We start from the raw sequence: 27,154 nt of genomic DNA on the forward strand, positions 1-27,154 counted from the left end.
CAGAATTAGCCTCAGAGCTAACATGGCCCTAAGCCAGATAACCTGAGGTATTTAAGAATACCAGCTATTATCTTATTGCATTGTTGTTGCTCAGTTGTTAAATTGTGTCCAGCTCTTTGCAAACCCATGAACTGCAGCACGCCAGGCTTCCCTGTCCTTCACTAGCTCCCAGAGTTTGCTCAAACTCAGGTTCATTAAGTCGATGATGCCAGCCAACCATCTCATCCTCTGTCGCCCTCTTCTTCTTTTGCCCTCCATCTTTCCCAGCATCAGAGTTTTTTCTAACAAGTCAGCTCTTCACATCAGGTAGCCAAAATACTGGAGCTTTAGCTTCGGCATCAGTCCTTCCAATGAATATTCAGGACTGATTTCCTTTAGGATTGGCTGGTTTGATCTCCTTGCTTTCCAACGGACTCTGAAGAGTCTTCTCCAACACCACAGTTTGAAAGCATCAATTCTTCATTGCTGAGCCTTGTTTATGGTCCAACCCTCACATCTGTACATGACTACTGTGGTTTTTTTCTCTTTTTTATATAATCTGAGTCATATTGTCAGTCCTTATTCTTTCCATCTCATGGACATTTTTTTTTTTGCCATGGCTGTACCATGTATACCTGTGGCAGATTCATTTCGATATTTGGCAAAACCAATACAATATTGTACAGTTTAAAAATAAAATAAAATTTAAAAAATTTGTCTGTGTTGCTTATAAAGCATTGTGTCAACTATTGTAATTACAAAGTTCTTAAAGCTTGTTCTTATAAAGAGACACATGCCTGTGTGCTTGTGAAGGAGATGGCTCTGCCATCAGGGTGTTGTTTCTGAGTTCTGACTGGCAAATTTCTCTGTCTGATAGGTCCCCATATCAGTTTATGGTGGATACTGACAAGCATATAGGTTATCTGTCATATCTGTTCTTGCTATCCAGTGATGTCCTTTGGGCTTTACCAACTGCTGTACATGTGTTCATTTATTTATATTGGACTTTGGTAAGTCTAATTACCTCTTTTCCCTGCCTAAGATCTGAAACAAGTGATAAGTAATCAAAGGAATAGCAGATAGAGATCAGAACATCAGCTTTATTACTGATAAAGCTAATATCAAAGAATGTGGCTTAGGTGTAGGACAACCGTGTGCTTTCTAATACCTAATCTCAGAAATGCATGGGTTTATATACCCAGTCATCACCTCTGAAAACGTACAGGCTTCTGCACATGAGAACCTACCTTGTGTATTTAATAGAATTAACAGTGTAGAATGGGGAAGAGATAGAGGGAAGCTAGCTAGGAAGGGGTGTTACACTAATAGATGTCCTTCCAAATGGAAAGAAACACCTGGAGTGAGAAATTAGTGTCCCAGCTAATAAGTTGAAATAAATTGCTCTCATGTATTTTAAGATATTTTGTAGGTTGAAAGACTCCTTTAAAGAAGCTAAAAAGATGTGAGTAGAGTTTACTCGTACACACTTGTGTAGATGAAGCAGGAAAATATTCACATACTAAGTGTTCTCAGGCTAGACTGGGGAATGCTGATGGTGTCTAGCGGTGCTCGTGTACAGGTGAGGGCTGAGGCAAGCACCTAACTTGCTTTCCTGTTGAGCTTCCTCTAGTAGTGGCAACATTGAAATCATCATAGGTTTCAAGAGAGCAAAATAAGAAAATATTAACTTATAGTTTGGTCTATAGCTCAGACCAAATTGGTTAATGCAAAGTGACTGTAAAGATCTTTTAGAAAATTTGCACCAAATGGTTGTCTTGCTGTAAAAAAAATAATCATGTCTAACATAGCAATTAGTACGTAATTGTGGCTCAATAAATAGTTGGATGAATGAATCTTGACCTTGGGCTTCAGTGTGAAATCAGTTGAAAGTGAATGTTTCATAGTTTTGAAATTATCTGAAACAGAAATGTCATGGGTATAGATGAGTGGAAACCAGAAATGAAAGAGAAAGAAATATGAGCTTTTTAAAGTTACTTTCCATTAAACCTAATTGGCTGGTGTAACCAAAGCACCCTCATTTCTCTGTAAAACAGACTGGTGCCTAAGGCAAGTTAACCATCCCTCATAGCAGACTCCTATCTAATAATTCCAATTATTTAAAATTTTTTTCTTTGTTTTTAGTTGGAGGATAATTGCTTTACAATGTTGTGTTGGTTTCTGCTATACGACAATGCAAATCAGCTATAAGTATATACATATATATCTCCTTCCTCTTGAGCCTCCTAATACCCATCATTTTGAATTGCATTTTTACTAAGGATCAGCTGTGATTATTCCAAAGCTTTTTATCCTGGTTTCAGTTGTTTTTCAGATCAGTTGCTCAGTTATGTCCAACTCTTTGCGACCCCATGGACTGCAGCACATCAGGCCTCCCTGTCCATCCCAACTCCTGGAGTTCACTCAAACTCATGTCCATAGAGTCAGTGATGCCATCCAACCATCTCATCCTCTGTTGTCCCCTTCTCCTCCTGCCCTCAATCTTTCCCAGCATCAGGTTCTTTTCAAATGAGTCAGTTCTTTGCATAATGTGGCCAAAGTATTGAAATTTCAGCTTCAGCATCAGTCCTTCCAATGAATATTCAGGACTGATTTCCTTTAGGATGGACTGAGTGGATCTCCTTGCAGTCCAAGGGACTCTCAAGAGTCTCCTCCAACACCACAGTTCAAAAGCATCAATTCTTTAGCGCTCAGCTTTCTTTATAGTCCAACTCTCACATCCATACATGACTACTGGAAAAACCAAAGCTTTGACTAGATGGAACTTTGTTGGCAATGTCTCTGCTTTTTATTATGCTGTCTAGGTTGGTCATAACTTTCTTCCAAGGAGCAAGCATCTTTTAATTTCGTGGCTGTAGTCACCATCTGCTGTGATTTTAGAGCCCCCCAAAAATAAAAGTCTGTCACTGTTTCCACTATTTCTCCAGCTATTTGCTATGAAGTGATGGGACCAGATGCCATGACCTTAGTTTTCTGAATGTTGACTTTTAAGCCAGCTTTTTCACTCTCCTCTTTCACTTTCATCAAGATGCTCTTTAGTTTTTCTTTGCTTTCTGCCATAAGGGTGGTGTCATCTGCATATCTGAGGTTATTGATATTTCTCTCAGCAATCTTGATTCCAGTGTGTGCTTCTTCCAGCCCAGCGTTTCTCATGATGTACTCTGCATATAAGTTAAATAAGCAGGGTGACGATATACAGCCTTGACGTACTCCTTTCCTGATTTAGAACCAGTCTGTTGTTCCATGTCCAGTTCTAACTGTTGCTTCCTGACCTGCATACAGATTTCTCAAGAGGCAGGTCAGTGGTCTGGTATTCCAGTCTCTTTCAGAATTTTCCACAGCTTATTGTGATCCACACAGTCAAAGGCTTTGGCGTAGTCAATAAAGTAGAAATCAATGTTTTTCTGGAACTCTCTTGCTTTTTGGATTATCCAATGGATGTTGGTAATTTGATCCCTTGTTCCTCTGCTTTTTCTAAAACCAGATTGAACATATGGAAGTTCACGGTTCATGTACTGTTGAAGCCTAACTTGGAGATTTTTGAGCATTACTTTTAGCGAGTGAGATGAGTCCAATTGTGTGGTAGTTTGAACATTCTTTGGCATTACCTTTCTTTGGGATTGGAATTGCAGTTGTTATTGCATGATATAATTAAATATTACCAAAGATGATGAAATGAGTGCAAAATAAAAGAGTTGTTCCTCTGAAGATGAAGGTAAATGTTTTGGAAAGACTTCACAGCAGGAGGGCTCCTAAAAGAATCGCTATAAGATATGATCCCTGCTCACAGGTAGTTTACAGCCTTGTAGAGTAGCTAAGATATATGACAAATAACTCTAATGTATGGTGGTAAATGCCATAGAAGAAGATTACATGAGGATTCTAGAATTTCAGAGGAAGAAAATTACTTTTGTCCTGAAGAACCATTGACAGCTACATGGAGAGGTTGATATATGAACTGGTCTCTGACGGCTGTAAAATTAGAAGCAGAGATGATTCATTTCAAGTGAAGAGAAGGATATAAGGAAAGCATGAGGGCTAAGGCCAGTGTTTGGCTGGAGCACAGGATTCATGAAGGGGAAGAGAAGGTAAAGCTTGGAAGATGACTGCACTTCAGATAGTATGAGGCCCTAAATTACAGTCATAAAAGTTCTGGTCACTGGGACAATAAGCTACTTATTCTTCTCATCCACAGTGAACTCAAGTGGTCTTTATTATGTTACAAAATAAGCACTTGATATTAGGGCATGATAAGCTGTATAATAATTTTTTCATCCATGGTTTAGTGATTTTTATTTAACTCTCTAATGGCTTATAAGCTACTTTTAACCTATGCTATTTTATATTACTTTTGTTCAGCAATGCATAGGTTAATTTTCTGCTAAGGACATGGTTATTTCATTAATTCTTAGTGAAATATTGTAGAATTAGTGATTATGCTTTTAAGACCACTTGGTTCTTTTTTCAGGACCCACATAAAATGCTAACAAATCATATTATAAGATCACACACTTGCTTAGCATTTTAGCCTTTTAAAAGCATGTTTTCAAAGTTTGAAACATAAGCAAGATCATATATGACTTCATTGCTGTGTTATAATAATTGATACTAAGTGCATTTTAGCAGATTGAGTAGGAGAAAATCCTATCTATTACTTTCTTTCGTTTGATACACGTCTTGTGAGTGTACTGTGAGTGCCGCACCTGAGGTAGAACAAGACATGGTAAAAAGCCAAGGTACTGTTCACAGTTACACTCCTCTAAGGAGCGCTAATGCCACCTGCACTGGTGGTCAGAGGAAGGGACTACCAGTTCCCAAAATACACATCTTTAGTCTAAGAAAAATAACATACAAAAGTTATAAATCCCAGCCTTCAGATAAAAATAGTTTGAGGACCTGTTTCTCTACTTCAGAAGAGTAGTTTTTATTTCTTTTCATGAAAAAGAAAGTGCCAATTCAAAACAAAGATGATGATAAAATAAGGGAAATTATTATTTTGATAGCTCCTCTTTGATAACCATTTTCCTCTTTAAAAGTTCCAGTTTGGATATATATATGTATTACCTTTCTTTGGTTCCCTCACTTGTAAAATGAGAAACAGTATAAAACTACAAGGCTTTTTCCATTCATGATTGATTATTAATTTTCAAAGAGTTACTAGTTGCAATTTCAGCTAAAGTGAAACTGCTTAAACAGGAAACAAGGACTTTCAGATATGGTCATATTCCAGGACCTTATCCTTCATTTTGAAACTTTAGAAGTTAGGTTTTCCCAGCACATGTAATGAAATTCATCTTTTGAGAAATGATTTATATTAATACAACTGAAAATAATTTAGAAAACATAATGTCAATTAAGCAGTGGGATAAAAGAGTATTATTGGCAAGCATACCAAAACACTATTAAGGAATTATCACATTCCATCCTTACTATACGAAGGGGCATGAACATATACATACTACTATGCCATACAATGCAAATATAGGGTTTATGAACAAAGCTAGTGGAGGTGATGGAATTCCAGTTGAGCTATTCCAAATCCTGAAAGATGATGCTGTGAAAGTGCTGCACTCAATATGCCAGCAAATTTGGAAAACTCAGCAGTGGCCACAGGACTGGAAAAAGTCAGTTTTCCTTCCAATCCCAAAGAAAGGCAATGCCAAAGAATGCTCAAACTACCACACAATTGCACTCATCTCACACGCTAGTAAAGTCACGCTCAAAGTTCTCCAAGCCAGGCTTCAGCAATATGTGAACCATGAACTTCCTGATGTTCAAGCTGGTTTTAGAAAAGGCAGAGGAACCAGAGATCAAATTGCCAACATCCGCTGGATCATGGAAAAAGCAAGAGAGTTCCAGAAAAGCATCTATTTCTGCTTTATTGACTATGCCAAAGCCTTTGACTGTGTGGATCACAATAAACTGTGAAAAATGCTGAAAGAGATGGGAATACCAGAACACCTGATCTGCCTCTTGAGAAATTTGTATGCAGGTCAGGAAGCAACAGTTAGAACTGGACATGAAACAACAGACTGGTTCCAAATAGGAAAAGGAGTTCGTCAAGGCTGTATATTGTCATGCTGCTTATTTAACTTATATGCAGAGTACATCATGAGAAATGCTGGACTGGAAGAAACACAAGCTGGAATCAAGATTGCCGGGAGAAATATCAATAACCTCAGATATGCAGATGACACCACCCTTATGCCAGAAAGTGAAGAGGAACTAAAAAGCCTCTTGATGAAAGTGAAAATGGAGAGTGAAAAAGTTGGCTTAAAGCTTAACATTCATAAAACGAAGATCATGGCATGTGGTCCCACCACTTCATGGGAAATAGATGGGCAAACAGTGGAAACAGTGTCAGACTTTATTTTTCTGGGCTCCAAAATCACTACAGATGGTGACTGCAGCCATGAAATTAAAAGATGCTTACTGCTTGGAAGGAAAGTTATGACCAACCTAGATAGCATATTCAAAAGCAGAGACATTACTTTGCCAACAAAGTTTCGTCTAGTCAAGGCTATGGTTTTTCCTGTGGTCATGTATGGATGTGAGAGTTGGACTGTGAAGAAGGCTGAGTGCTGAAGAATTGATGCTTTTGGACTGTGGTGTTGGAGAAGACTCTTGAGAGTCCCTTGGACTGCAAGGAGATCCAACCAGTCCCTTCTAAAGATCAGCCCTGGGATTTCTTTGGAAGGAATGATATTAAAGCTGAAACTCCAGTACTTTGGCCACCTCATGCGAAGAGTTGACTCATTGGAAAAGACTCTGATGCTGGGAGGGATTGGGGGCAGGAGGAGAAGGGGACGACAGAGGATGAGATGGCTGGGTGGCATCACTGACTCGATGGACATGAGTCTGAGTGAAGTCTGGGAGTTGGTGATGGACAGGGAGGCCTGGTGTGCTGTGATTCATGGGATCGCAAAGAGTCGGACACGACTGAGCGACTGATCTGAATCGATCTGATCTGAAGGGAAATATTAAGGGAAATTTTAGAAATGAAGAAGTAGCATAGCACACAGTTCCTTCAAGTTCTTATCTTACAGAGTCATACTTATTAGTGCATAGCTGGACTTTTATGGAAAGGGAAGGGCTCATGAATGGGGATTGTACTTATTTAATGCTTAAGTTATTTCTAGGGACGTGGATATAAAAAGCAAGATTGAGAACTCTTGTCAGAGAACTGGAAACAGTAGAATGGAAATCCTAGAACTTAAAAATACAACATACCATATACATAGAAATAAAAACAGAGAATTAGGCAAAATGAAGTGACAGAGAATATGTTCTGAATGAAGGAATAAGGTAAAAAAAAACCCAGAAGAATAACTAAGTGGAAGGGATATAAGCAATATGTCTTACAAACAGTTCAAGGTAATGATCATAATGATGTTGGAAGAACTCGGGAGAAGAATGGATGAACACAGTGAGCAGTCAGAAGCTTCTAAGAGTTAGAAAATATAAAGAAAAAACAAACACAGTTGAAGAATATAATAATTGAAATAAAAATACACTAGAGCTAATCAACAGTAGATTAGATGATACAGAGGAACAGATCTGCAAACTGGAAGACAGAGAAGTGGAAATCACTCAACCTGAACAGTAAAAAGAATTTTAAATATAGGGACAATTTAAGAGACCTCTAGGGCAGTATCAAGCATACTAACATTCACATTATAGGAGCCACAGAAGAAGAAGAGAAAGGATCAGAGAACATAATAGTTGGAAACTTCCCTAACCAAGGAAAGGAAACACATCCATGTCTAAGAAACAAAGAGAGTCTCAATTAAGATCAACCTAAAGAGGACCACACCAAGATACATTATATTCAAAAAGGCAAACATTAAAGAGAGAATACTAAAAACAGCAAGGGAAAATCAACATGTTATATACAAGGGAACTTGCATAAAGCTCTCAGATCACTTTCAGCAGAAACTCTGCAGGCTAGAAGGAATGGTATGATATATTTAAAATGATGAAACAAAAAGCATTAAATGTGTATGCTGGGGGGAGGGGAGTAAAAATGTAAGATTGATAAAATGTGATTGAACTTAAGAGATCAATATCTTAAAAAAATCATATATCCTCAATAAAATTTTAGTAATCAAATTCAGCCATACTTTAAAAGGATCATACACCATGATCAAGTGGGATTTATTCCAGAGATGCAAGAATGGTTCATTATCCAAAAATCAATCAATGTGATACACCACATTCATAAATTGAAGAATAAAAATCACATAGATGCAAAAAAAGCTTTTGACAAAATTCAACATACATTTATGATTAAAAAAACCCTCTCAGTAAATTGGGTATAGCAAGAGCATACCTCAACATAATAAAGGCTACATATGACAAGCCCACAACTAACATCATCCTCAACAGTGAAAAACTGAAAGTATTTTCTCTAATATCGGGAAGAATACAAGGATACCCATTCTCATTACTTTTATTCAACATAGTATTCGAAGTCCTAGCTACTGCAAATTAGAAAAAAGAAAAGGAATTCAAATTGGAAAGAAAGAAGTACAACTGCCACTGTTTGTAGATGATGTGATGCTGTACATAGAAAATCCTCAAGATGCCACCAAAAATCTAGTGGAATTCATCAGTGAATAAAATTGCAGGATACAAAACTAATATTCAGAAATCTATTGCTTTTCCATACACAATGAACTATCAGAAAGAAAACAATCCCATTTATAATTGCATCAAAAAATAAAATACCTAGGAATAAATCTAACTAAGAAGGTGAAATACCTGTACTCAGAAAACTATAATGTACTGATGAAAGAAATTGAAGATAACACAGATGGGAAAGATACACCATGCTTATGAATTGAAAGAATAAATATTGTTAAAATGTCCATACTACCAAAAGCAACCTACAATGTAATTACTGTCAATATTCAGTGTAATTCCTATCAAAATACCAATGGCATTTTTCACAGAACTAGAAAAAATAGTTCTAAAACTTGTGTGGAACCATGAAAGACCCTGAATAGCCAAAACAATCTTGAGAAAGAAGAACAAAGCTGGAGATATCACATGCCCTGGTTTCAAACTATACTACAAAGCTATAGAAATCAAAACAATATGCTACTGGCACAAAAACAGACACACAGATCAGTGGAATAAAACTGAGAGCCCAGAAATAAACTCATATGGTCATTTACTCTATGATGCAAGAGGCAAGAATATATAATGAGCAAAAGACAGCCTCTTTAATAAATAGTGTTGGGAAAATGACAGCTACATGCAAAAAAATCATACTAGACTGCTTCCTCACACCATATACAAAAATAAACTCAAATGGATTAAAGAATTAGATATAAGACCTGAAACCATATGTCTTCTAAAAGAAAACATAAGCAGTATGCTCCTTTGACTTCCCAGGTGGCAATAGTGGTAAAAAATAGTGGTAAAGAACCTGCCTGCCAGTGCAGAAGACATAAGAGATGTGGGTTTGGTCCCTGGGTCAGGAAGATCCCTTGGAGGAGGGCATAGCAACCCACTCCAGAATTCATGCCTGGAGAATCTCATGGACAGAGAAGCCTGGCAGGCTGTGGCCTATAGGGTCACAAAGAGTTGGACACGACTGAAGTGACTTAGCATGCAGGCATGCTCTTTGACATTGACCTTAACAATACTTTTTGGTGTGTCTCCTCAGGCAAAGGAAACACAAAAATAAGCAAATGCAAAAACAAAAATAAACAAAAGCAAAAATACATCAAACTAAAAATCACAAGGGAACTGTCAATAAAATGAAAAGACCACCTAGTGAATGAGAGAGGATGTTTGTTAATGATATATTTGATAAGAGGTTAATTTCCAAAATATATAAAGAATGCATACAACTCAACATCAAAAAAACAAACAGACTATACAACTAGCTTAAAAAATAGGCAGAGGGGACTAACCTGGCAGTCCAGTGGTTAAGACTCTCTGCTTCCACTGTGGAAGGCATGGGTTCAGTTCCTGCTTAGAGAACTAAGATCCTGCATGTTGCATAGAGTGGACAAAAGAAAATGTGGGCAGAGAATCTGAATAGGCATTTTTCCAAAGAAGACATTCAGATGGTCAGTAGGCTCATGAAAGACATTCACCATTACACATCATCAGGGAAATGCAAATCAAAAACACAGTGCGGTGTCACTTCACACCTATCAGAATGGCTAGTATCAAAAAGACTATAAACAAGTGCTGGTGAGGTTGTGGAGGAAAGAGAACCCCTGTGCACTGTTGGTGGGAATGTAAATTGGTGCAGTCACTAAGGAAAACAGTGTGGAGGTTCCTCAAAAAATTAAAAATAGAGTTATCATACAATCGAGCAGTTCTACTCCACAAATCCAGCAGTATTTATCTGAAAAAAAAAAAAGTAACACCAGTTCAAAAAGATATCTGTACCCCTATGTTCATTACAGCTTTATTTACAATAGCTGAGATATGAAAGCAACCTATGTGCCCATTAATGGATGAACAAATAAAGATGTGGATTATGTGGTATACATCATGGAATATTACCCAGCCATAAAAAGAATGAAATCTTGCCATTTGCAACACCATGGATTGACCTAAAGGGTATTATGCTAGATGAAATAAGTCAGACGGAGAAAGACAGGTACTGTATGGTTTCACTTATATGTGGAATCTAAAAACACATGAACAAACAAGACACAGACCAAAGTTACAGATACAGGGAACAAAGAGGAGACACAAATCAGAATTGAAAAAATGGACACAATTTTAGATCTTACAAAAACTTAAAAGAGCCTGAGAGGATACTGTGAACAAATTTAATCCAGTGGTTTTTAGAATTTAGGTTAAATATGTCAATTCTCAGAAAAATGCAGCATATCAAAACTGACACAAAAGAAATTCCATGTAGTCACATAACTATTAAATAAATTGCTAATTAAAACCTTACCGTAGCAAAGACTACAGATTCAGATGACTTTATCAGTAAAGTCTGCCAAACACTCAAGGGAGAAATAATATAATCTTCCATGAACTCTTCCAGAGAATAGTGAGAGAACACTTCCCAATTTGTTCTTTGAGGCAGCACAATATTTTGGGGGGGTGGGGTGGGGGACGGCGGTTATCCTCAGCCTTTGTAAAACCAGACACAGGGAAAGAACTGGATCTGGGGACATGTGTGGTCCTAACATAGCAAATGTTTAGCCTGTTCTGATTATTACAAGAGGAAGCACAATCTTGATTTAAAAAACCTGACAAGCACATTGTAAGGAAGGAGATTACAGGCCAATTATTCATGAACACAGGAGCAAAATTCTTGGCAAAATTCAGCTTTTTAATATGAAAAATATGATACATCACAACCATGTTGAAGTAATTTCAGGAGTTCAGGGTTGCTTTAATATCTGGAAATCAATCATTGTAATTCACTACATTAACAGTAATAAATATGGTCATCTTTATAGTTGTATTAAAGTTGTATAATATAACATTCATTCATTATGAAAAATCTCTGTTAACAAATAAGAACAGAAGGAAATCAGATAAAGTTTATCCTCAAAAGGAAGAAGGAGTCTTTGGCACTCAGCTCGGGTATCAATTTGTTCTTGCCTGGATCTGACTCAGATCTGTTGAACCTTCTCCTTGCACAACTCTGAAAGAAGGAAGGACGTGAGCTCCCCAGGTCATTAAGATATATTTCTTCTCACTCTCATAGATAAATCTGCATGGGAAGCTGAATAATAATCAGAAGGTTGATTTGTGAGAATCAGAGGAGAATGAATAAGATCATGTTCATAGCCAATACTGTTAATTATAGAACATTGTTGTATATATTATCTTTGCACAGATGAGAGCACTTGTGTTCTTGAGTAACAAACCCTTCTGAACTCTATGGGAACCATTGATCTCCTGTTAAGAGAATAGTTTCTTCATGCTGAGTGTAATTTGAATACTTAACTATGACTTTACACATACCAATATAGTTATTCTCTGATCCTATTGGCTCTATTATCCTTCTGTTCCTTTGTTCCTGTCCAGTAATCCAGACATCCCCGAAAACTTTGGGTTTCTTGGTGAGCCAAACTGCTTTATTTGTAAGTATGCTTTTTAATATTCTGTGACATTTTCCTGGACTCACCTTCCCATCCTTGTATGACCACCACTCCTCATCCGTTTGGCAAACTCCTATGTCTTCTTAAAATTCCAATATAAGTATCTTTCCTCTGTGGTCTTCCCTTCCTTATGGTCTTGCTGTATCTTGCCTATCTTCTGTAGGTGAACTAACACCACTCTATTAAAATGTTTAGTTCTGTCTCCCTGTTAGACTCTGAATTTCCTGTGTTTTTATGTATTTCTAGCACTTAGACTCAATAAAATAAAATTTTATTACTTTGCTAGCAGGTGAAATGAGTGTAATTATGCAGTAGTTTGAGCATTCTTTGGCCTTGCCCTTCTTTGAGTTTGGAATGAAACCTGATCTTTTCCAGTCCTGTGGCCACTGCTGTGTTTTCCAGATTTGCTGGCATATCAAGTGCAGCTCTTTAACAGTCTCATCTTTTAGAATTTGAAATAGTTCAGCAGGAATCCCATCACCTCCAGTTAGGATTTCAAATCCTAAAAGATGAGGCTGTTAAAGTGCTGCACTCAGTTCAGTTCAGTTCAGTTGCTCAGTCCTGTCGGGCTCTTTGCAATCCCATGGACTACAGCACGCCAGGCCTCCCTGTCCATCACCAATTCCCGGAGCTTACTCAAACTCATGTCCATGGGGTCGGTGATGCCATCCAACCATCTCATCCTCTGTTGTCCCCTTCTCCTCCCACCTTCAACCTTTCCCAGCATCAGGGTCTTTTCAAATGAGTAGGCTCTTCGTATCAGGTGGCCAAAGTATTGGAGTTTCAGCTTCAACATCAGTCCTTCCAATGAACACTCAGGAGTGATCTCCTTTAGGATGGACTGGCTGGATTTCCTTGCAGTCCAAGGGACTCTCAAGAGTCGTCTCCAACACCACAGTTCAAAAGCATCAATTCTTTGGCACTCAGCTTTCATTATAGTTCAACTCTCACATCCGTACATGACTACTGGAAAAACCATAGCCTTGACTAGACAGACCTTTGTTGGCAAAGTAAGGTCTCTGCTTTTTATTATGCTGTCTAGGTTGGTCATAACTTTCCTTCCAAGGAGTAAGCGTCTTTTAATTTCATGGCTGTAGTCACCATCTGCAGTGATTTTAGAGCCCCCCAAAATAATGTCTGCTGCTGTTTCCACTGGTTCCCCATCTATTTGCCCTGAAGTGATGGGACCGAATGCCATGATCTTAAGTTTTCTGAATGTTGAGTTTTAAGCCAACTTTTTCACTCTCCTCTTTCACTTTCATCAAAAGGCTCTAGTTCTTCACTTTCTGCCATAAGGGTGGTGTCATCTGCATATCTGAGGTTATTGATATTTCTCCTGGCAATCTTGATTCCAGCTTGTGCTTCATCCAGCCCAGTGTTTCTCATGATGTACTCTGCATAGAAGTTAAATAAGCAGGGTGACAATATACAGCCTTGACGTACTCCTTTTGCTATTTGGAACCAGTCTGTTGTTCCATGTCCAGTTCTAACTTTTGCTTCCTGACCTGCATACAGGTTTCTCAAGAGGCAGGTCAGGTGGTCTGGTATGCCCATTTCTTTCAGAATTTTCCACAGTTTATTGTCTGGTTCTAGGTGAGTGATCACACCATCGTCATTATCTGGGTCGTGAAGATCTTTTTTGTATAGTTCTTCTGTGTATTCTTGCCACCTCTTCCTAATATCTTCTGCTTCTGTTAGGTCCCTGATATTTCTGTCCTTTCTTGAGCCCATCTTTGCATGAAATGTTCCCTTGATATCTCTAATTTTCTTGAAGAGATCTCTAGTCTTTCCCATTCTATTGTTTTCCTCGATTTCTTTGCATTGACTGCTGAGGAAGGCTTTCTTATCTCTCCTTGCTATTCTTTGGAACTCTGCATTCAAATGGGTATATCTTTCCTTTTCTCCTTTGCTTTTCACTTCCCTTCTTTTCACAGCTATTTGTAAGGCCTCCTCAGACAGCCATTTTGCTTTTTTGCATTTCTTTTTCTTGGGGATGGTCTTGATTCCTGTCTCCTGTACAATGTCACGAACCTCTGTCCATAGTTCGTCAGGCACTCTGTCTATCGGATCTAGTCCCTTAAATCTATTTCTCACTTCCACTGTATAGTCATAAGAGTTTTGATTTAGGTCATACTTGAATGGTCTAGTGGTTTTCTCCACTTTCTTTAATTTCAGTCTTAATTTGGCAATAAGGAGTTCATGATCTGAGCCTTAGTCAGCTCCCAGTCTTATTTTTGCTGACTGTATAGAGCTTCTCCATCTTTGGCTGCAAAGAATATAATCAATCTGATTTCGGTGTTGACCATCTGGTAATGTCATGTGTAGAGTCTTCTCTTGTGTTGTTGGAAGAGGGTGTTTGCATTGACCAATGTGTTCTCTTGGCAGAACTCTATTAGCCTTTGCCCTGCTTCATTCTGTACTCCAAGGCCAAATTTTCCTGTTACTCCAGGTGTTTTCTTGACTTCCTACTTTTGCATTCCAGTCCCCTGTAATGAAAAGGACATCTTTTTGGGGTGTTAGTTCTAGGAAGTCTTGTAGGTCTTCAAAGAACTGTTCAACTTCAGCCTCTTTACTGTTCCAGGGTATAGACTTGGATTACCGTGATATTGAATGGTTTGCCTTGGAAACTAACAGAGATCATTCTGTCACTTTTGAGATTGCATCCAAGTACTGCATTTCGGACTCTTTTGTTGACTATGATGGCTACTCCATTTCTTCTAAGGGATTCCTGCCCACAGTAGTAGATATAATGGTCATCTGTGTTAAATTCATCCATTCCCGTCTTAGTTCGCTGATTCCTAGAATTATTGGTAAGAAACCTGAATTTAATCATGTATGTTTTTTTGAAGTGGTTTAATTTAATACTTATGCTTAGTGGTTTTTGAGCATAGATTTTTTTGTTGTAGAAAAATTGTGTTTAAGCCAGTCAGTAGTTTTCTATTTATATCAATCTTTAACTTAAAGGAAATATAACTGCTGAATTGGTCAGGCTGCTGAATTGGTCAGAGTTGGTAACACTGGAGATTTTAAAACTAAGCCTTGAAGAGTAGATAGAATTTAAATATGCAGGAAAGCTAGTTTTTGGTGGGGAAGAATTATAGATGGAGGAATGGCATGAGCATGGGGAGGTGGGGTGGTGTAAGAAAATTCCAGAAAAGAGTGCTGTGAAGTCCGAGACAGGCCCAATGGCATTTCAAAGGGAGACCCAAAGCCAGCTACCTCTTGAGGGTTAGTCCAAGAACACCATCTCTCCAAACCAATTGAGTATGACCATGCCTAGGCTCCTATGATGGAGAAAGAAAAGGCAATCCACTCCAGTATTCTTACCTGGGATATCCTGGGACAGAGGAGCCTGGTGTGCTGCAGTCCATAGGGTCGCAGAGTCGGACATGACTGAAGCAACTTAGCAGGCTCCTTTGACCCAAGGATTGTATGGAAGACATGATACTTTGGCCACCCAATGTGAAGAACTGACTTATTGGAAAAGACCCTGATGCTGGGAAAGATTGAGGGCAGGAGGAGAAGGGGATGACAGAGGATGAGATGGTTGGGTGGCATCACTGACTCAATGGACATGATTTGAGTAAGCTCCGGGAGTTGTTGATGGGCAGGGAAGCCTGGCGTGCTGCGGTCCATGGGGTCACAAGGAGTTGGACATGACGGAGCAACTGACCTGAACTACATGCAAGGCACATTTTGTGTGTGTTACTGAATTAAATCCTCACAGCAGTCCCATAAGGTAGATTCTATTGTGACCCCTGGTTTACAGATCAATCAGGTACAGCACAGTAGGCTGCTGTTTTTTGTGATGTATCTGTATTCACTATTTTTCCTCATGGCCCCGACTCACAGTTCCTATGATATACTAGACAGTGAGTTATCTAATTAAAACAGAAATGTATCAGGTAGGCGTAGGGTGGAAGTGGATACTTGGAAAGAAGGGCAGGTAAGGATCAGAGAGTTAAGTATCTTGAATTAATTTTTCTACAGGTATGAGGCATTTACTGACATTTTTGAGCAGGAAGTGGCATGATGACCATTTTTAGTAAAATTGGTCTGAAAAGATAGGCAGAATGAATTGAGGGTGTGAGGAGGGTGGGAGGTAAATGTGATATCAGCTGACCAGTTAGGAAGCTAATGAAGTAGTCCATGGCAGAGTGATGTGATAAAAAGCTGGGTCACAGTAGTGATAACAGTAACACGGAGCCACAGATTGAAGAGCCATTATGAAGGTCCTGGTGACTGTTGTCATATAGATAATAGCAAGTCTGAAGGGCTGGAGGAGTCACAAGAGGCTCACTCTCTGATAGGGTGATAGGCGAAGGTGGTGAATTTATTTTTATTTTTTTATTTTTAAATGTTTGTTTATTTGGCTGCACAGGGTCTTAGTTGTGGCATTCAGATCCCTAGTTGGAGCATGTGGGATCTGGGTCTCTGACCAGGGATCAAACTCCAGGCCCCCTGCATTGGGAGCATGGAGTCTTAACCACTGGAGGACCACTGGGGTAAGTCCCAAAGGTGGTGAATTTAGCGTTTTTTTTTTTTTACCTTTGCAGAATATTGATTTCATTCCAGTTTGGGATGTGTTATTGTATTTGGTATCCTGACTTCAATTCTTAGACTTTATTTTGTGTGTGTCCCGGTTTTCGGTATGGATGGCATCATTTATCTGTATATTTTAACTTCACATTAATCCTTTACCTAGTAAAAATGGGATCTTTACTTATTATTTAATATGTAATTAAGATGTTATTATTATTACTATATGTAAATTGTCAATAATATTATCATTTACTGCAGGTTATCAGACCAGGATGAAGAGGGCAAGACCGAGAAGAAATGTATCATATCTGACCCCTCCTTTTCCATGGTAACAGTTCAACAGGAAGATAGTGGTATCACCTGGGAGACCAGTTCAAGTAGGCCTTCCACCCCTTGGGCCTCAGAAGAAAGTCAGACGTCTGGTGTGTGTAGTCTGGAAGGGTCGACTCTGAATTCTCCTCCAGGGAATGTTTCCTTTATCTTGGATGAAGTTAAAAAAGTTCGGAAAAGAAAGCCTAAGTCAAAGCATGGCTCACCATCTCTGCGTCGGAAAGGCAACAAAAAGAGAAATTCTTTCGAATCCCAAGATGTTCCTGCAAACAAAACAAGTACTCCTTTAATTTCAGAAAGTCAGGAACTAACCACCCAGAAAGACAAGTCATCTACTGGCGCTTATGATAAGATGAGAAAAAAGAAGAGCACCTCAAGTACACCTCCCATTACGGGGGCAATATACAAAGAGTATAAGCCCCTAGTGTTAAGGCCGGTCTACATAGGAACAGTACAGTATAAAATCAAGATGTTCAATTCTGTTAAAGAAGAATTAATTCCTCTGCAATTTTATGGAACATTGCCAAAGGGTTATGTCATTAAAGAAATCCATTATAGGAAGGGGAAAGAAGCATCCATTAGTCTAGAGCCAGAGTCAGGCGATCATGATCTTAAAGTAGTTTCCAAAACAGGCAAGTCAGTAGCCCAAAGCATAGAAGATGTTAAAGTAAAAGAGCTTGCTCCACCCTGGAGAGATGCGTTCTCCAAAGGATCAAAGTCTCTGACCTCCTTATTCAGTCATGGAGATCAGAAGAAAACTTACGATGATTTTCCCTTAAGGGCTGCATCTGCCGCCCAGCACACACCTTCCTCTCATACAAGTCATGCCATAGCAGAACGGGAATCACAGCTCAGCCCTCCTCGGGTAGTGCCACGACTGCTGGTTGATGAAGCAAAGCCCCGTGAAATGAAGCCTTCCTTTCTCACACCCGATACATCTGTAGCCGCGTTCCTGGAAACTGCAAAGGAAGAATCTGAGGCTGATTCACAAGAAATAGTAATTGCAGAGCCTGACTCTTCAGCCTCACCGCCTGTACTGGATGAAGTGAAGACGGAAGACATATCTTCGGTTGACCATTCCATTTCACTAGAGGCAGAGAAGGGTTCTCTGGAATCAGGTGCACCAGGTCTGACAGCCTCTATCCAGGAAGATTTCAGCCCTGAGAGAGACAAGCTGGATCTGACTTCTCGGGAAAGGGTAGAACCAGTCACTGACCAACTGACCCCTCCTCATCTCATCATCAAAGGAGGGAAGGGAGAAACTGTGCCCGAGCCATCCATTTCTCTTTTTGAACCTCTAGTGTTAGAGGAACCAGAGAAGGAAGAAATAGAAATGCCTCTACCAATGGCTGCTACCCCTGAACCTGAAGATTCTAACTTAGTGGAAGAAGAAGAGATCATAGAACTTGATTACCCAGAAAGTCCATCAGTTTCTGAGGAGCCCTTCCCACCACGCTTGGCCCCTGAAGTGGAGGAAAAAGAGGAGACCCCTCTGCCATTACTGACAACTTCAGCACCTGAACATGTCACCTTGTCTGAGGAAGAAAGAGAGGAAAATGAGTCTGTTTCTACTGATTCTGCTTTTGTGTCAGAGTATTCAGCCCCACAGGATTGGAACTATGAACTAGAGAAGCAAGAAGCTGAGCCAGTTTCTTTACCTCATGTGAAAGCTGTATCTGAACATGCAGTTTTGTCAGAAGAAGAGGACGATAAATTTGAGCCTTCTTCCCCAACTTCAGCTTCTATATCTGTCTCACCCTCCACAACTGAGAAAACTCTTGAATGCCAGTCCCCACTGTTTTCAGCAGTTACACCAGAACCCATGATCCTGTCTGGAGAAGAGGCCTCAGAAAGTGGGCATTACACGCCGGATTCCACATCTGCTTCTGAATATTTAGTTCCCTCTCAGGCAACAGAAGAGTCACCAAAGAAAACAGTAGACCTTAAGTCCCCATTAAAATCACAGGGTGTTTCTGAGCCCCTGATTCTGTCAGAAGAAGAGAATGAAGACCCTGGGCTGTGTTCCCCAGAGGTGGCCTCTCTTTCTGAACGTTCTCTCTCACCACACACAACTGAGGGGACTTCTGAAGGCCAGGCCCCACTGCTTTCAGCCGTGACATCTGAACATGCCATCCTGTCAGAAGAAGAGAACCTAGGAAATGAGGGTGTCACACGAGATTCAGCACTGACCTTCCAAAATGCAGTCCCACCAAATGTAAGACAGGAATCCCCAAAGAACATAATTGATGATGTCTCCCTTTTGAAATCAGAAGGTGTTTCTGAGCACAAGACTGTGTTAGAAGAAGAGAAGGAAGACGCTGGATTCTATACCCCAGAGGTGGCCTCGTTACCTGAAGGCTTCCTCCCACCATCCACAACTGAGGGGACTCCTGAATGCCAGGTCCCACGACTTTCAGCTGCCCCACCTGATCACGTGGTCCTCTCGGAAGAAGAGACGGTAGAAATGGAGCGGTACACACCCTCCTCCACCTCTGCTTCTGAACTTTCAGTACCACCATATGCAACACCCGAATCACAGGAGGAAGAAATTGTCCACACATCCCCTTTAAATCTAAAAGGTTCCTCCTCCCCCATGATTTTCTCAGAAGAAGAGCAAGAAGACATCGGACCTTTTTCTCCAGACTCGGCTTTTGTGTCAGAATTCTCATTTCCACCCTATGCAACAACAGGGAAGAGAGAATTTGAGTGTGATTCTCCAATATGTTTAACATCACCGTCTGAACACACTATTTTGTCCGATGAAGACACTGAGGAAACGGAACTTTTTTCCCCAGACTCAGCGTCACAGGCTTCCATCCCACCATATAGGATCCCAGAAATGAACAAAAAGGAAATTGAGCCTGATTCACTGTTAACTGCAATGGCTGCATCAGGATATCCCTGCTTCTCAGAAGCAGATGAGGAAGAAATTGCGCCAACGACGACTACACCTGTTCCTGAGCATCTAAGTTCATCACAGAAGCAAAGAGCTGAACCTTCGGTGTCTGCACCTGAAGACTTGAGTCAGCTCCCTTCAACAAATGAAGCAGAGAAAGCAGAAATTAAGCCCGATGCTCAAACAACATCAGCATCTGTATCTGAATATCTCATTCTGGCACAGAAGCAGAGAACACAAACGTATTTAGAACCTGAGCCTGAAGACTCGATTCCACCAAGTTTAACCAGTGATTCAGAGAGGGGAGAAACCAAGTCTAGTTCATCGCTAGCTGCAGCACCTGCAGTAAAGGAAGTACCCACAGTAAAGGAAGAAACCAAACCTGTTTTGCCGGCATCTCAGTGTTCAGTTTCACCTGATTCAGTACATGCAATTAAGAAAGAACAAGAACCCCAAACATCCCTCACTCCAAAATCTGCAGATGAACAGATGGCTTTGTTAAAAGTTGAAAGTAAGGAAGAAATTGTGCCTGATTCTCAAGAAGCTATAGCACATGTATTGCAGGATCAAGAAATGGAGCCTCGGCCTCCAAATGTCCCAGAGTCTGGGATGAAAGATTCAGTTCTGCCTGACTTGGCAGATGAGCCAAAGAAGGATGTCAAACCCAATTTAGCTCCAACTGTGACATCTGAACTAGAACAGAGAAGGTTGTCAGAGAAGGAGCCTGAAGTAACGAAGCCATATTCACCTCTAAAGGAAACATCTTTATCTAGACCTGAGATTTCATCAGTGGTAAAAACAGAAGTGAAACTGGATTCTAAAGTAACTCGTACACCTAGAGTGCTGCGTTCAGCTTCACCAGGAGTGGAACAGGAAGTTGAGCATGGACCACCTGTACCAGAATTTGAATTTTCAGCTTTGTCAGAAGAAATAAAGAAAGAAATCGAACCCAGTTCTTCCATAACCGCAACATCTGAGACAAAGCATGATTCAAACTTAACCAAATTAGCAAAAGAAGAAATCCCAACAAATTTACCTCTTACCACCCCTATAGAACATCCAGTCTTAACAAAAGGAGAAAAGAGTGAATTAGGAAGTGGTTTACCACCTGTAGATGAGCATTCACTTTTTAAAGAAGACAAGGTAGCAATCAAAGCTAGTCCGTCTCCCACTGAAACTGCTGCATCACAATATCCAGCTTGGTCAGAAGTCGAGAAAGAAATTAAATTTGATTTACCTGCAAGCATATCCTCTATATCAGAGCATTCTGTTTTGTCAAAGGTAGAGACTGAAGACATTAAACCTGGGTTGGCAATAACCAAGACTTTGTCTTCTCAGCATTCAGATGTATCAAAGGAAGCAAGGGTGGAAGACAAACAAGATCTTTCATTTCCCACAGTTCTCGACTCTGAATATTTGGATTTATCACAGAAAAAAATTTCTGTGTCTGCCTCAGAGATGTCAGGACCTGAACATGTGCCTTCGCTCAGCCTAGGTGGTGAGATAAAGAAAACAGAAACTGAACTTCCTTCCTCACAGAACATGTCACCTGCACCCAAATATATAGTCCCAAAAGGCAAAGATGAGGTGACAGCAAGTTCTGTTCCTGAGTTGGAACATTTAACATCAGAAGACTTAGCTTCAACATTCTTAACCTTCAGTGGTGATAAGAGGGAACAGGCAGTAGAGACACCCTCTGTAATTCAGGGAGATTTCCGGTCAGAAAAACCAGGTCTCGCTCTGGCACAGCTGTCTTTGGAACCTGAGAAGAGAGACAAGACACATCCAGTATCAGAATTCCCTGATACTGGAAATGCTGGCTCAGAATTCGCTGGTGATGTAAATAGGCAAAGTGGATCCATACAGACAGAACATATAAAATCTCCCCTGCCTGAAACAGAGAATTCTGCTTTAGCAAAGGGCCTACCCGAGCTCAGGAGCATTGGAGAAGGAAAAGAGGAAAACAGGGAACTTCATGTGTCAACTACAGTTCCTGAAATTTCGGAGGTGTCTTCATACCTTAGGGAGGAACCTCAGATTCAAGAAATGAAATCTCTCTCTGCTAAGGTGGTTAGCTTAGGATCAAGGGAAGCATTTACTTCTCAACTTGAAGGAGACAGCCTAGAAGAATTTCAGTCACACACTTTATCCTCAAAAGGATTATCAGAAGAGCTAAACCGTTCAGCTGACTTTAAAAAAGAAGAAAAACAAGAAATAAGCCCATTACAGCCAGCAGGAAATTTGAAGGCGCAAGAGACAGAAGATACTGTAACTAAGCCAAATGAAACTGACCAACCAAATTCATTTCATGTACTGCAGAGTATAACAGAGCCATCAAATATCACTTCTTCTGGCTTCTTCGTGCAACAGAAGCCTGAAGAAGCACTTGATTCAGATCAAGCTGCTACATTACCTGAAATAAGCAGGTCTTTTGCAGATAAACAAGACCTGGGTATTAAACAAGTTTTGTTTATGAAAGAAAATTTGCCTTTGGAAGAATCAAAATTATTTATGACAACTGAACCTACAAATGTTAGAGAAACACACATGAAAGAGGCCCTTATTTCTCCAAAGGATGAAAACTGGATGCTGAAAGAGCCAGAAGGAGACTTGGTAAGTCATCATGAAGAAAGAGCCATGGAATCTGTGCAGCTGGATCATTCTGGTACCAATGATCTGATGACAGGAAAGCTCAAGCCTGCTCTGCCAGAGAAAGACCACATGCCTGAAATCAGAAAGCAAATTCTGCCACCTTCTGCAGAAGAACCTCACGTAGCATTCCAAGAACCAGTGTCTACTCTCAATACCTCCCGTGATAATGTAGAGACCTTAGCAACTGAAACTTACTCTTCTGAAGACATAAAGCTGGCCCCCAAACCAAAATCTTTAGTTCCAGCTGGAAATGTGGAGAGAAGTGAGGCAGAAGGGAAGCAGACCCTTTCTTTTGTTGGGGGTGAAAGTTTGGTAGTGGAGAAAGCAAACACAGAAATTTCCAGGCCTTGCAAAGAAGGCAGCCAGGAAGAAATCAAAACACCTTATGAAGGAGGCCTCCAGAAACCAGTGTCTGGCCCATCAGTGGAACAAGTCAAATCAGAAACTCCTCCCTCTCTTGTCAAAGCTGCCCGTGCCTTGGCTGAAGAGGCAGAACCTGCACTGGGCGTTGAAAAAGAAGCACATGGCCGTATATCCCCTTTGCCTGGAGAGAAGCCATTAGAAGAATCCAACGTGGTTCAGCCAAAGGTTGCAGATGATGCTAATGAGAGAGGGAAACCACCATCCGAAGTGAAAGCACCCACACAAATAAAACCACTCTCCTCAACCCAAGAAAATGAAGAACCTCAACCCCTAGAGTCACCTGAGGTGATACAAAAGCCGCCCAAGCAGCAGAAGGCAGTGGAGCCAAGCATCTCTGAGGAAAAGGGAAAGAAAGGAATTTCATCTTTCACATCATGGGTGTCCAGTTTCTTTTTTAGATCAAGCACTCTAGATAACAAAGTTGCTGAAAAAGAAGATTTAGAAGCTCAGCCCAGCCCATCTGAAGAAAAAACAGTGACTGTGATAGATTCTGAAGGTCCTGCTCCAGCTGACGTTCATGGAACTGAGAAGCCAGTGAGTCATCTATTCCTAGAGGCCAAACTTGAAACTGCTTCAGAATCCACAGGTTCTTTAGTTAAATCTGGTGAGCATCAAGATTTTAAAGAAAAACCTGCATTGTTATCAGATGTAGAAGTTTCGCCACAGCCAAAATCCAATTTTGAGGCATCTAGTGATGATTATGGGAAGAAAGAAGTCCTAGACTCTTCAGGAGAAATGGACCTGACCTCAGTAGTTACTTCTGCTGATGGCGAGGGACATCTTAGAATTCAATCTGATTCTCCCATGGGTGAAAAATCCATTATGGAAGAAGCCAAAAATGCTGTTCCTCTTCATGTCACTGACAGTAAAAGACTCCAGAAGCCAGAAATCTCCCCTCGATCTAAATGGAATATTTCTATTCTTAAAGAAGAGCCAAGAAATGATCAAAAAGAAAAAACACTCTTTTTAGTTGATGCAACAGATAAGGTGCCACAACAGCCAGAATCAGGTTCATCTAGCTTTGCAAGTAAAGATATCACAGAGGAATCAGAGAAGCTGGAGTCAATAATTTTGCCAGGAGAAGAACCTAAAGGCAGTTTAATTGATCTCGGTGAAGACAGACTAGGGAAAGAGATGCCAAAACCCGTTTCCTTGAAAATTTCTGAAGAGGAAGTAAAACTCAGATCTGTTAGCCCAGCTGAGGAGAAAGGTAACTTGGGAATGAGATCATATTCTTTGGCAGAAAAGAAGGTGCTGGCAGAAAAACAGGAGACAGCAGCCCCATTAGAACATAGAGATATTAATGAAATAGAGAAGGCAAAAATTATACATGGGCCTAGCCCTGTTAAATTGGAAGAACCAAAAGCTGCTACTGTGCTGCAGCAAGTCTATCAAAATGAAGACCACAAAGAAAGATACAAAATTATTGAGGAGGAGAAAGGAGAAGAAAAAGAAGAGCGGTCACATGCATTTTCAGAAGGGAGGGAGCAGGAAATTCAGCCATATTCCATAAGTATAGCCGGGCATCCGCCTGAAGAGTCAGATATCTCTTTCCATCTTACTTTGGGTGAAACCCAACCATTTTCATTAGTTAAAACTACAGAAGCTGCTGAAACATTAGAAACCACGATCTCAGAGGCTTACTCTGAAATCAGGGAAACAAAGGCAGTAGGAAGTCAACCACATCCATTAGAAGAACGTGAAGTTTTGGTGGAGGAAACCAAGGCTTTCCTTCCCGTGGATCTTCCTTATCATGATGAAATAAATGAGCCCTCTTTACCTAAGGAAGGAAACCTGGTACTGGAAAAGTCAAGCAGGGATGTGGTGACTCACAGTGAAGAAAAGGGACAGGTCATAGTGTCAGAGCTGCCAAAAGCTGGCTCAGTTGGTACCACAGAAGAAAGTAAACAAGGCTCTCCATCTAAAGAATCTGAAAGGATTTTAGATCGTCCTTTTGGCGAAACAAAGAGCTTAGAAACACCTTCATATCTGTTGTCATCTGTGAAACCTCAAACACTCACTTCAGGAGCATCTCCAGAAGTTAGTCCAGAGAAGAAACAAGAACTACCATGGTCAGAAGTGACTCCACATAGGCCTACAGTCCATACTACTCAAACATCTAAAGATCAAACGTCTGAAATGTTTGAACAGCCTGTTCTTGTTTCAAAACACCACTTGGAGGCTGTAGAAGATTCCCAAGTATATGAACCATGCCCTTCAGCAAGCAGTAACTATGCTCAATTTATTACTAATGCATCAACAATCAGTGCTGATGAGGTGGTTTCTAAGGAGCCTGAAGACACAAGCGTAAGAGATGAAGAATTTACAGTGACTAGTAAGCCAGCTGGACTTTCTGAAGAGCAAAAGAGTGCCTTCAGTATCATTTCTGAAGGTTGTGAAATACTGAATATTCATGCTCCTGCATTTATTTCTTCAGTTGATCAGGAAGAAAGTGAACAAATGCAAGATAAGTTAGAATATTTGGAAGAGAAGATCTCATTTAAGCCTATACTCCTCCGTGATGAGAGTGAGGAAGTTGCTTGCCATAAAACACTACAGAGTAAGTTAGAAGATTCTGATATAAAAGTTATATCATTGAAAGAAGACCAACAAAAGGAAATTCATACAACCAAAGAGGAGATACCCACAGACTCAGAAACTGGTGATTTAGCCTTTAATCAGCCCACAAGTCCTGATGAAGAGGATTACTTTGAAAAATATACATTGATTGATTATAACATCTTCCCTGACCCAGAAAAACAGAGCGCTCCATGGAAATTAGAGGCAGGACTATCAAAAGAAGTTCCAGAAGAAACTGTCTCTTTCCCAGAACATTCAGAGGAAGGTGCCCTAGAACATGAATATGACTTGGTGAAATTAGATGAAAGTTTCTATGGACTCGAAAAGGACTACAGCAAATTATCTGACCCAGAGACCCAAAAGTCTTTGGTTATCCAAAAATTAACAGACAGAGATGCTCCAAAGAGCACAGACAGAGACGTGGACTCAAAGTCACCTGGGATGCCTTTATTTGATGAAGAGGAAGGAGTTTTGTCACGAACCCAGATATTTCCTACTACTGCAAAAGCCATCAATCCTGAACTTCTGGAGGAGCCACCTGCGCTTGCATTTTTATACAAAGATCTATATGAAGAAGCAGTTGGAGAGAAAAAGAAAGAAGGGGAGACAGCTTCTGAAGGTGACAGTGTGAATTCTGAAGCTTCATTTCCAAGCAGAAATTCTGACACCGATGATGGAACAGGAATATATTTTGAGAAGTACATACTCAAAGATGACATTCTCCATGACACATCTGTAACTGAAAAGGACCAAGGCCAAGGTCTCGAAGAAAAGCCAATTGATAAGGATGATTCATACCAACCAATAACTGCAGAAGGGGAAATTTGGGGCAAGTTTGCAACTATTGGCAGGGAGGAGAGTCTGGAAGAGAAACAGAAAGCAGCTTACAGGGAAGGAGAATCAGTAGGCCACATGGAGACCCTTGACAATGTAGCCATGCAAAGGAAAGCTCCCATCACTGAGGAAGTGAGAGTGGTTACCCAGAGGATAAGCTATGCGGTTCCATTTGAAGACACTCATCATGTCCTGGAGAGAGTAGATGAAACAAACAGTCAGACTAATGAAGCAGCAAATGCAAACCCAGAGGTCAGTCTGAATGTCCCAGTGCAAGTGTCCTTCCCAGAGGAAGAATTTGCATCTGGTGCAACTTGCATGCAAGAAACACTGCAAGAAGAACCTCAAATAATGGTTCCCCCTGAGCCGAGTGAAGACTGGGTCCGCAGTAGCCCTGTTCAGGATGAGTATGAATTTGCTGAATCCCTGAATTATGAAGTGGTTACTCAAGACACTCTATCAGAAGACCTGTATTCAGAGTCCACCCCTGAAGATGTGTTATCTCAAGGGAAAGAATCCTTTGAACATGTCAGTGAAAATGAACTTGTGACTGAAGCAGAACAAAGAAAGTCTGCTGAACAGAAAGAGTTGGACATAGAGATGGCAGAACAAGACCAGTTACTATCAGAGCTGGTCACGGAGAAGGAACAAAAGGAAATGAAAACGTCTCAGATTGACACATATTGCTACACATGCAAAAGCCCAATTTCTGCTGTTGACAAGATGCTTGGCACTCACAAGGACCATGAGATTTCAACCCTTGATACAGCTATAAGTGCCGTAAAGGTAAATAGATTTTAAAGTGTAGAAG

At 40.3% G+C, this 27,154-nt stretch overlaps 1 protein-coding gene and 1 pseudogene across 1 annotated transcript in view; one reads left to right on the forward strand and one right to left on the reverse strand.

The window, feature by feature from the left end:
- The window catches only part of CMYA5 (cardiomyopathy associated 5), a 99,001-nt gene that overhangs the window by 28,177 nt on the left and 43,670 nt on the right, over nucleotides 1-27,154 (forward strand). Inside the window, exon 2 of the mRNA XM_070377269.1 lies at nucleotides 16,887-27,129. Within this exon, the coding sequence (XP_070233370.1) occupies nucleotides 16,887-27,129 (10,243 nt within the window). The remainder of the gene's footprint in view (nucleotides 1-16,886; nucleotides 27,130-27,154) is intronic.
- On the reverse strand, nucleotides 11,094-11,209 carry LOC138989616 (small nucleolar RNA SNORA72; annotated as a pseudogene).

This window comes from Bos mutus, chromosome 10 (genome assembly GCF_027580195.1).
Source record: "Bos mutus isolate GX-2022 chromosome 10, NWIPB_WYAK_1.1, whole genome shotgun sequence".
NCBI classification, from domain to species: domain Eukaryota; kingdom Metazoa; phylum Chordata; class Mammalia; order Artiodactyla; family Bovidae; genus Bos; species Bos mutus.